Source organism: Rhagoletis zephyria, unplaced genomic scaffold, assembly GCF_001687245.7.
Source record: "Rhagoletis zephyria isolate East Lansing unplaced genomic scaffold, Rhagoletis_zephyria_1.1 Rzeph_scaffold_02228, whole genome shotgun sequence".
Taxonomy (NCBI): Eukaryota; Metazoa; Arthropoda; class Insecta; order Diptera; family Tephritidae; genus Rhagoletis; species Rhagoletis zephyria.
Genome location: NW_016159312.1, coordinates 919 through 12,635, shown reverse-complemented (window position 1 = coordinate 12,635; position 11,717 = coordinate 919). Strand labels below are relative to the sequence as shown.

The 11,717-nt window shown below is 33.9% G+C and overlaps 1 protein-coding gene across 1 annotated transcript in view; it reads right to left on the bottom strand.

Annotated features, from left to right (window-relative positions):
- Positions 1-10,153, bottom strand: part of mtt (mangetout) — a 51,218-nt gene extending 41,065 nt beyond the window's left edge. The window contains exons 1-2 of the mRNA XM_017620681.1: positions 10,016-10,153; positions 2,735-2,905 (exon numbers count right to left, since the gene is read on the bottom strand). Of these exons, the coding sequence (XP_017476170.1) occupies positions 2,735-2,809 (75 nt within the window). The 5' untranslated portion in view covers positions 2,810-2,905; positions 10,016-10,153. The remainder of the gene's footprint in view (positions 1-2,734; positions 2,906-10,015) is intronic.
- Positions 10,154-11,717: the final 1,564 nt, after the last annotated feature.

The following is an 11,717-nucleotide window of genomic DNA, read 5'->3' as shown; positions in this document are numbered from 1 at the left end:
TACTGAAAGAAGTCTGATGAGGAAATGTGGTGATTTCCGAAATAGCTACCACTTCTACCATTTTTTCAAATTATTGTTGCTTTTCCACAATAAGTTTTCACTGAAAACGGCCTCGAGCTCATAAAAATTGTTGAATATAATTGTTATAAAAGGCCATAAAAATAACAAAAACAAATATTTTAATTTTTAGTTTGCATTGCCAATGAAGAAAAATTCTAAGTTTAACGTGAAAATGTTACTCATACGCCATGTAGGATTGTGTAAGATTATTGCCATGTACGATATGGCGTATGAGCAACATTCTTTCCTGCTACTATTTCATACCAAAAATTATTTAACATTTTCAGTTGACCATTCAAAAGTTGTTTATTTATCCATAGATTTTCATCGTTAGTAGCTTGATTTTCGGCAAAAGACACCGTTAATACAAATGGAAATAATTATAAAAAATGCTTTACCTTTTTAAGTTTTTCTTTGTTGATCTTTGAATTTAAAAAATTAAATTATGAAAAATGACCTGAGCGGCATACAGATCCATAATCTGCGACCCGAAATTAAGTGAATGCTTATCGGCGTTTTTATGTGTCATTTCAAAACTTAACAATTTTTTTTTTAGAAAATTTCCATAAAGTTTTCTTTCGAAAATTTTAAATTACAAAATGCTTTTCGAACGCGGGATTTGAACAAAAAAACTAGTAAAATTTTTATGTGAGTGCTCGTAAGTAAAAGCTGAACATAAATTTATGGTATTTCAAAAATTGTAAAACAATGTGTGCTTATATTGAATTTAGCATGAACTTTTATGAACTTTTAAATTGAAAATACATACAAGTATGTAAATTGGAAAGCATAAATTTTTAGCAATTAAAAAACTTAAATGAAAAAAAAACTTTGAATTTTTTGGTATAAATTGTTTTACTAACTTTTTTGGTGATTTAAAAATTGTAAACAAATTTTGTAACTGCATGAAAAGATTTTTGCGTAGACTATATACCGGCTANACTTTGAATTTTTTGGTATAAATTGTTTTACTAACTTTTTTGGTGATTTAAAAATTGTAAAAAAATTTTGTAACTGCATGAAAAGATTTTTGCGTAGACTATATACCGGCTATAAAATTTGAGCAATTTTCCAACTGTGCATACATCTTGGACTTTTGAGAACTGAACATAAATTTGTTGGTAGTTTAAAAGTTGAAAATAATTTCCGTCTCGCTGTTTGTTCGTTTAAATCTGGCCAAAAATTTTTTCTCAATTAAACATAAATGGACATCACTTTTTTGGTAGTTTAAAAATTTTACATTATTTCGCTCGGTTAGAACTAGACATATATTTTTGGTCATTTAACGGAAGGGCATATGAAATTTTTGATCATTTCAAAACATGAATGAACGATCAGAAGTGGGCTAAATCTCAAATCTTTAAAACCTAAAAATATGGTCAGAGATTGTCGCAGAAAACAGAACACCAAAAAGTGTACCTTTTTTTTTAATAGCCGTTGTCTCCTTTTAACTGTTCATATTTTATAACTACTTTTCAAAACAAAATCAAATTTTAACTTCTTGCAACCGGCAGTATTAGATGTGCAATTAGTATGTAACAAGTATTTGAATTCAAGTTTTGAAATTAGAAAAAATTTATGTTCATTCTAAAAATTACTAAAATTTATGCCTAGTTTAAAAATTATCAAAAATTGATGTCTAGTTGAGAAATCACCATAAATTATGGCCATTGTTAGATTAAAAAAAAATTACGTTTAGGCTCTCATATGTATTGCTGAATAATTTTTAATTATCTCTCGCGAACGAAACTGTCCACTTGCTGTATGTATCTATGTATGTACATATAAAGGTATGCAAAATAGACAGAAGTGCACTGAGAGCGCTCAAAAATACTTATAGAGTATTTAGTGGCCAACTCTGCTCGAGTGCTATGTTAAATTTAGCAGCCACTTTTAGAAGCGCTGGCAGCGAATGAACAGCAATTATGTAGTTAGAATAGCGCCGCACTGCAAGTCGAGATATTTACTATTCAAAAGGAACAGAATAGCAAAATGACAGCAGAATTATTTGTTTAAAGTGTAGTCCATGTGCACTTGAGTGGGATTCACAAACAGTCAAAGTGGTCATTGGTGCAATTAGTGGAATTACAATACATTTTAAGTGCCGTCCGCCGAAATTGGGCGAAATTGAGATAAAAAGGTATCGGACCAGTTGGCAAAGTCATTGCTGCAAGCTCTCATTTCGAGTACATTTGCATTACATGACTGGCTTTGAAAAATTTATTTAAAATGTTAGAAGGAGGAAACAGCAGCAGCAAAACCTGTAGCTTTGAACATTTACGAGTCTTACATAGTAAGCTTTTCGTCTTTGCTTATAGCGAAATAAGTTTTCCTAAGAGTAAGATCCGAATCAAGTTTGCGCTATTTTGATTAAGTTTCACATTACAATTGGCAAATGTGTTGCGCTTACTCGCTGCGCGTGCGGAAATTAAAAGTTGTTAGTGTTGATATTACAACTTGGCGATTGTAGAATAAAATAGTCGTAATTAAGAAACTTGTAAACTTGCGCGCTTGCAGCATTTTTTTTACGCACACGTTACGTAGTTACGTATACTTGTACGCCAACGCTTCAACGCGCTTTTGTTTTAGTTAACTTTTATGTAAATACATACATATACTTGCTCTCTGCCTTTGAGTGCATGTAAAACTTTTATTTCGCTTATTTTGCACTTACCTTTATGCCATAGTTGCTCTCCTCGTAAATAATGGAGACATAACTCCAACCCATGCGCTTCACAATATCCACCATCGCCTTGACTTGGTAGTGATCTGAGGGAATGGTACGCGAAAAATATTCGAAGCGTTGCTTGTTGCTCAACTCAGGGCTGGTAGAGAAGAAAGATACCTGGAAGGAGGAGGAGGAGGAGGTAGTCAAGAACCATAGCCAACTGGTAGTAATTTGTAAAATTATATTAAAAAAAATCAATCAACTTGAAGAAGTCGACATCGAAAGAAAAGTAGTCATTGATTGGATAACTTATTGTCGCTAAAAAAAAAAATAGCAACAATGTTGAGCGGCAAATTTTGTTTTCAAATTATTAATAAAGTTACAAGCTAATTACACAAGCTGGCAGTAAATATAAACCATCTTTCTCTCAACTATCAGTATGCACTGAATTGCGGCTTACGTACTCTGAAAAATATTTTCTTAACTTTTTCTTGACATTTAGCTAATTAATCTAAGAAAAAGCCTCTTAAAAAGGTCTCTTAAAAATATATAAAGTTGAGTTATGTCCTTTTTTCAAAACCTAATCCTTCTGGGAGAAAATTATACACTGCACCCGTATTACTGGGCTAGAAAGTCAGCTGTTTGCCGGTATGCCATAGCGATTTTAAAAATGACGGCAATTTCACTCCACCATATTCAATGTTGGTTTAGAGTATGTTCGTAAACCCAGTTAAATAGAAGGTGAAATTCTTATCATTGCTTTACTTTCACTATTTCACTCGTCACTCTGCGAAATGCAATAAATGCGGTACGCGTAAACTGTGGCACGGAATTTCGAAATTCCGTTGATGAGATGCAGATGTGTGTTTTTTGTTATTATATTTACAAACCACAATTAATTTAATTGTTCTATTCACACATTTCCCTGCTATTGATTTGTTGCCAGCACTTTTGCACTATTCACTGGTCTGTCAGTTGTGCGCGAGGCATTCAATTAAGTCATAATTGAAATTTAATGTTTGAATACAAGTCGTTGTACACATACATACATACATACATACACAACACACACTAGACCATTCTAACTGTGCGAAGCTGCAATTAGACAACAAACTTTCTAGTAGCCCACGATATGGGATTCATTGTTGTAGTCAGAATAGCTCAAATTACATTATCATTTGCAAGATGACATTCTAAAGCAATGGATCATATTCTCATAAAAAATTCCTCGGAATCCTCAAACGTGTGTCTAAAACTGGTGGTTTTCAGAAATGATGAATGCTAACAAATTAACTGAAATTCAAATAAACAAATCCGGATATAGAAGTTGCTAGGGTCACCCTTGACATTTGTGGATGGCTGTTAACGTGTTAACACTGACTTACTGAGTTACATACATAAATATTGCAATTGAGATTGTGAAAGCACATGAAGTGGTTATTAGTGTTTTTTTCCAGAATGTGGCCATATAGAGGAGACAAGTCAATCACATGCCAGAAATGCCTATAAGTTGTAGATAGGCAGAGTAGTCGATGAAATCATCAGAGAAGAAAAACGCATATCAGATCCTTTTACCATTATCCCGAATGTTATAAGATATCCATTGAATAATAATACCTGGAATAACGATAGTTTATAGGGCCAGTCCCTTCCTTAGCTATAAACTCAAGCCTGAAAGATGATCAGAGTTATTTCTAAACCCCGGCAAACGAGTCACAACTAAATTATATTATGATTAAGGGGAATATTAAAAATTAATCAAGCTTGTAAAGAAATTTCGACCAATCAGTCTGTCTTCGTCAGTCTTCAAAGCGGTGGAAAGACTTTTACGTCTACAGGACACTTCAAGATGAAAGAAGAACGGAGTTTTCCAAGGCTCTCAAACAAATTTTCGGCTTCTTACTAGGACTTAGGACCATTTGTCATTTAGCTATCATTTGTAGAAGCTGTAGAGATAAACAAGATGTAGAATCTGTTTAGCACTTCTATGCAAGTAAATAGAGCACCGGAGAAAGCGCCTACAATTTCTGAGACAGCACCACGTCTCCGCCAACATTATTAAATTAGCGTTTGCTATTCTATTTAAATTCGATCGAAAATCAGAATCAACAGTGCACGCTGCTATTCCGCAGGGCCAGGGTTCAAGACGCGGTTCCGACTAACATAAAAAAATCAACAGAAATTGTTAGTTTTTTTTTCTAATAGCTATCTATTATTATTAAAGCAATGTGGACACAGGTTTTGGCCAACGTAATGGTCGTCTTTGGCCTCTGAGTGAACTGTTAACTAGAACTCCTCGTCAATTGTCAAGAGGAGCTGAGCGCTGCTACGTCCTCTCAACACACGGCAAACTATGTCGGACGTTGTCATATCTACTCCCGAAGTGAGAATAAATAACTACTTCAGGAGCGCCTGTGTGAGTTGGTGGAGATTTGCTTGCCTCTTGACCTCTAATTAGTTTTTTTTTTGGATTTTGATTTTTTTTTTTGTAGGTAAAATGTCTTCATGTTTAATGTAAATGGTTTCTGCTTGCAATAAAAAAAAAACAAAATTAATTTATTTAATAAAATGTGTACCTGTTCTCGTAAACACTAAAAGTAAATGCAGTTTATTTATGTTGGCCCTTTTTTAAATTCCTGAACGTCGGAGGGTTAAATGCAATTCCGAAAACTTTTATTTTAAAAGAAAGTTGTAACAGGACGCACGCATGGAAATGAATGTTAAAAATTTTAAATTCACAACCAGCAGCTGCATATAAGTGGAGTTTATAAAAATTAAAAAAAAAAATAGTACGATCACTTAAGCATCCATAAACAACGCGCGTGCATGCAATACCTTCAATGTCGGGCATTAACACTATGCGCATACACATACACATGCACGCTCAGTCTACAAATAAAAAATTAATAGGGTTCATTCCCATAAACTCCCACACACTCCGTTTGATTTACAGTCGCCAGTTAGTGTCGGGGACGGCACGCTTAAAGCCAGTTAACCTTTTGTCACTCTCATTCATATGTATGTAGGTACATTCAACACAACATAAATGCGAGTGCGCCAGCTTTTATTCGATAGCATTTAAGCATCTTTATCATTTCTTGTTGCAGCATACTCAGCGTGATAGCATGTGATAAATTCCAAATTTTTATTTTACAATGTAGAGGTATGGCTCGAAAAGTAGATAGTTTTCGCAGATATTTGATGCGTTCAACATGGCGTTTGAGTGACCCTTAATAGAAATTTACGAGCATTCAAAGCACTGTGCATTTTATGCGGATGTGTGTGTGTGTGTCTGTATTGATGATTGGTGTCAAAAAGCGACACTTGAAGCGTAAAAACGTTGACATTGCCATATTTTATTTATGTACATTCTTTCCTGTGTTTTCTTCTTTGTAGCGAAAATGTTAAACATTTTTACTACTTTGAAGCGTCGGTTATTTTACTTTTCTGCTGTTGCTGTGCTTTGTACGCGTGGAGAAAAAGGATTAATGTTTTGCATAAAAGCTGTTTATACGTGGGTACAAAATCGGTTTGTTTCGCCTTTTGCTGTTAAGATATTTTTAACGTTGTTTTGTTGCTTAAATTTCTCTTTTTTCTTAACGAAAATTGTAAATTGGGCAAAAGAAAGGTACACGCTTTTTTTGTGCCGGTTATATTTTGGTTCTATCGCTTTCAATGGGTCATTTTGCAAAGATGCATTGAGCTTTTTTAAAACCTTAAATGCGTACCATTAGAAGTTTTGATTGACGCGTAGCAGGGAAAATAGCGGGGTAGTTGCTAATGTCTAGTTAAAAGAGCTGCAATAGTTTCGTTTTAGGGCCGGTTTTTCAATGTCTGTTCATCACTACCTCCCAGTTAAAGATCTTTACCGACATTTTCGATTTGGGTTAACCGGGCATTGAACAAACGGCCCTTAGCGAGTTTTAAGTGATATTAAACTAACCTGAAAACTACAGTCCGCTCAGTATCAGACCCTCGACGGTCTTTGGAAACTCATGAAAAAATTGAATGGGTGCACCTATGCTACGCAAGTCTATCTGAGAAGCAGATGAGAAAGAGCAAGCTTCAGAGACTTACGAATGTGCCGCAGTTGCACGAAAGAACTGGTGAAAGTACACTCTATCAGGAACTCTCCGCAAATCACAAGTTTGGGCTGTCGAATCTCTGCAAAGTAGCCAACACACTACGTGCTAGCGAAACACCGAGTAGAAGGCTAAAACTCTGCGGTGAAGTCCAAGCGGCTTATGGTGCGATTGAAGCTGGTCAAGGAATGGCTGACATCTCTCTTGATTGCCTACGAATGCTTCTAAGGTGGGCTGATCGTGGCTTTCTCGAGGTGGTTTTCACTGACTGGGTGGGAATAGCAGTTGCCGTTTCAGCCTGCATTCTATGCCTAGATGGTTTTTAGTCGGCATGAACTGTTATTATATATTATATTTTGCTAAGTGTTTGGCCGAGCTTCTCCTGTAATTTGTGGTGTGCATCATGATGTTGGAACACTAATAGAGGGACCTACAATTTTATGCCGCCTCCAAATGCCAAATGGATTTTATGAGAAGCTTTTGCATGGCAGAAATGCACTCGTAGGTTTGAAATTGCCTTCTGAGGCCCAACCGCTATATTAGAAGCTGCACCGAACAGGAATCGAAAAAATAAATAAAAAATAAAATTCTTTGTAAATTTTTTTATTTGTGTTCTATTACAAAAAAATCAAACTACTAATGAACAAAATTGATGGCTAAATAAGAGAGGAATGAGTGGTCAAATAAAAATGCGCAAGGATATTTTGTATGAAATATGACCAGAAAACAGTGCTACTCAGGTGTACATGGCGTATAAGAAATATTCTCATACAAAAAATATTTTTGCATTTTCATTTGACCACTCATTCCTTCTTCATTTATCCATCGATTTTGTTCATTAGTAGCTAGATTTTTTTTTTTGTAACAGAACGGGCTTTTAAAAAATTGACAAAGAATCTTTATTTTTTCCCCTGCTAAAGTCTGATTCTTTTCATTTGTGCATTAAACAAAACCAAAAATTCTGGAATGATTAAGTAATTTCTCAGAAACTATGGGGCCTATCGAAAAGTGATGTTTATAAAGAATTTCATTAACTTCCATTTTCAGTATTTCGTATTTTGATTGTCCATTTTGTTCGTAAGATATATATGTGATTAAGTGGAACCAATCCTTTTTATTTTTAGCTGACTAACAGTATACTAAAGATATCTCGAAAACTTATCCGTAGAAAAAAACTCGATTCTTGGAATCACCGAGCAATTCTACTTAGGAATTGGATGTGGTATCTGTAGAATATATTTGCTTTAATCAGTGGTGTCAGCACCTCCTGCCGAAGCAGAGAATTCAGCCGAATATAAAAATATGGCCGATTAATACGCACACCTAATCCGAAGCCGAATGTTCGGTCAGCCTCAAATATTCGGTGGTATTACGAAGGACAAAAAAAAAAAATAACCCCTCGCGGCTTCATAACATCTTTTGTAAAAACAAATTATTTTTTTAGAAAAAAATAAAACTGACTTCAATTCTCACATAAAAATTTAGGAGTACCCTTAATTTCTTCATGAGCCAAAGATCGGATCTAAATCAGGTAGTACCTTTTCTTAAAAAAAAAAATTATAGAAATCAGTTAATGTCATCCAAAGTTATGCGGTAACATACAAAAAAAAAAAATCCGACGAATTTATAACCTCCTCCTTCTTTTTTGAAGTCAGTTAAAAAAACAATTTTTATGTATTTCAAAAAATCTGCTGTTTTTTCTATTTTAGGCAAAAGTTATCTAAGATTCATCACAATATGGCGACTCAAGATTGTCTCTTCACTTTAACAAGTAAATGTAACCCTGATAGATAACTTTATCCGAAATACCTTATAACTACCAAAAAAAGGAACAGTCCAGCGCCTTCGTCTTGGTCTGCAGGCTGTATCGGAGATACAGCCGCTATATTTAAACGTAGAATACGTGGTATGGTTAAGAGCATATCCAAGTCAAAAACGAAATCACACACTAAGAAAATAAGGGTTTTTCCAAAATTTTACAAATTTACATACTTCTAAGTGAAAAGAACTCAATGAGAAAATAAGCGAAAGCCCTATTTTTATTTTTATTTTATACCATTGTTTTTTGTGTTTATTTTTACCTTGGCCTTTATCCTTTTCTTTATCTATGTACGTCCTCACCTTTACTTTTATTCTTGGATTGGACTTTTTCTAAATGTTGTTTCACGTCGAAAAGTCTTCGCGTATTATGCATACATGTGTTCATATATGTATGTACATATATAATATGTATGTACATATGTATGTATAGACATACATAGATTACTAAAAATAGAAACAGATCCACATTAACTGCAATCAACATATGTACGTATGTATGTATTTACATATGTACACACGCTGCGATTATGTTATAAATAGCGCGCCTCTGTTTATCAAAAGCCGCATTACATACGCATACATACTTTTTGTCTCCTTCCCACACTTCCAACATATGCACGTGTTTGCAAAATGATGACGAGGTGATTTTGTATGGAAAATCATTTATGCCCGTATATTTGAATAAAATAAACATATATAGAAGATATCAACCAATACTTCCCATATACCAAACGAAAGGAAAACTCTTGAATTTTTGATTAAAGAAAACAAAAACAAAATCATTCGAGCGGTTTTCGAGCATTTTGGTAATGAAAAAAATTTGCAAATTTTTTCAACAATTTTTTGCCTTAAAATGCTCAATATTTGTTAAATTTATATAAAATTTGTACCCGATAATATTTCTACTGCTCCAAAGAACCTATATCCCGAAAATGAAAGTTATATATGCCAACAATAAGTTGCTAGAGCAGTTTAAAGGCTCAAAATTGGCAATGTTTACCGTTGTTTTTACGACAGAAACCGAATTGGTTATTTACAAAAATGAATCTGTCGACAGGTTTGGAATTTTATCTTTGAAACGCCACACTTTTCTTTGAAATCGCTTTATTAGTTCTCGTGCAATAAGCGTTTTTGTGAAGCTCTAAAAATTACAACTACAACATTTGAACATAGCCCCCATACCTTAAGGTAAGACGTATTCTACGTCAAAAAAGAACTGAAAGATAAGTTAGTCTAAAAAAAGCGATTCGTATAAGTTCAACTGAAATTTATTTAAATCGACTCAGATCTTTGATACCTCCATGTTTCACTACTGAACGACTACTTCTCCTCATTTTCTACGCCAGCTTTGAATGCCTCTTTTGAGTTTGTATTATGAACTCACCTGTGGTATACGAAAAAGTCGCAGCAAATTGGCCACTTGTATAGAAGTCACCGATGAAGCAGCGCCCACCACACCCGAAATGACTTTACGCACTTGTGTTTTGTTGCAATGATATTCCGCATCGTCAATGTTGCTAATGGATCCTGTAATGAGAAGTCAAAGCAATGATAAAGTCTCATTAGTGGCATGACTAGTACGCGAAATAAGAAAACACTAGCGGTTCAATCAGTGCAAGTATTTAATTGGACACAGCTAAACACAAAACTTAATTAAATTATACGCATGAATTCACACACATACATTTCAACCGCACATACATATTTAAATAAATTTGGTGCATATTAAATTATTTAGTTTTTCCTAGTGCCCTTGCGCTGGCGTTCGATAAATTGCCTTAAACTGGTTAACAACCTTGAACTTGACATCAACGCAATACTTTATTTGCAAATAAATTTTTATTTATGTATACACACATATTTACTAACAAACGTGTGTACATATATGTATGTTACTTTCACATAGTAGTTGAACAAACTTTTTATATGCGTTCAAACTTTTCTGTTATCTCTTTATGGTTTGTGAGTTCAGTTCGCTGTAGTTTTATTGCAGCTCGAGTGTTAATTCTCTTATTTTACTTATATGTCTGTATTTCTATGTAGTACATACAAACGTGGCGTAGAGTAAATTGTTTTATGTGAAACCTCAAATGTAATTAAAAGTGCGCCCAGACACTATGAATTTAATTTGACATACCACAAATTTATATACTTGCGTACATACTAAGCATTAAGTGCATGTCTGTACCGATCTGGTTGGCCATTAATATGGAGTAGTGAAATTTATAAGCTTCGCCATAGGAAATTGATGCACATGCAACGACCGACTCTGATTTCCCATTTGTATTTTAGGGCAAAGTGTTGCAGCCTTAGTGTCATTTAGCTTTAGTTACCACCCACAAAAACTCCTACATCAGCGCCGGTTTGTTGTTCATACGCCACTTCCACTCCAGATTGGGTGGCGCGAGTTTAATACTCAAGTCAGGAAAGTTATAAAAAAAATATTTTTATATTTTTCTGAGAAAGAGCTCTTTATTTGAATTCGTATAATCTCGAACTCCTTACATGTTTATGCTTACATCTATTTATACCATTTCTACTACTGATGATAAATGGTGTTTGTTATTGGTTTAGTGATTAAATTTGTTATTGAAGGTTGTTTACAATGTTATCATATTACTTATGAGACAAACATGTTTATTTGTACATTATAGTTTATGTATATATGTAATGTATGTGACCAGGCATGTTAGCTATGTATGTAGTGTATGTATGTATGTAATATATGCAGTATATGTATTAACGTCGTTAACTCTCCCCGGTGTTAAAAATGAAATGTCCTCATTTCGAAGGGCTTAGGTTTTGACATCTTTGCAATTCGGTTAGGTAAGCTAATTCGAAGTTTCTTCGACGTTTGGTGCTTAATTGTAGTTGTCGATATGTATGTAATCTTATAATTAAGTATATAAGTAGAATTAGTATAATTATTATTATGGTTAAATATAAAGTAAATTTCCAAGGATGTTCTTCAATTGGAATCACTAATTTATACATTTCTTGTATATTGGTAAATTTATAATCTGATTCGGAGTTTAAAATTTTCAATATATTAACTTTTTCGTTTTGATGGGCATGTATTACATTTT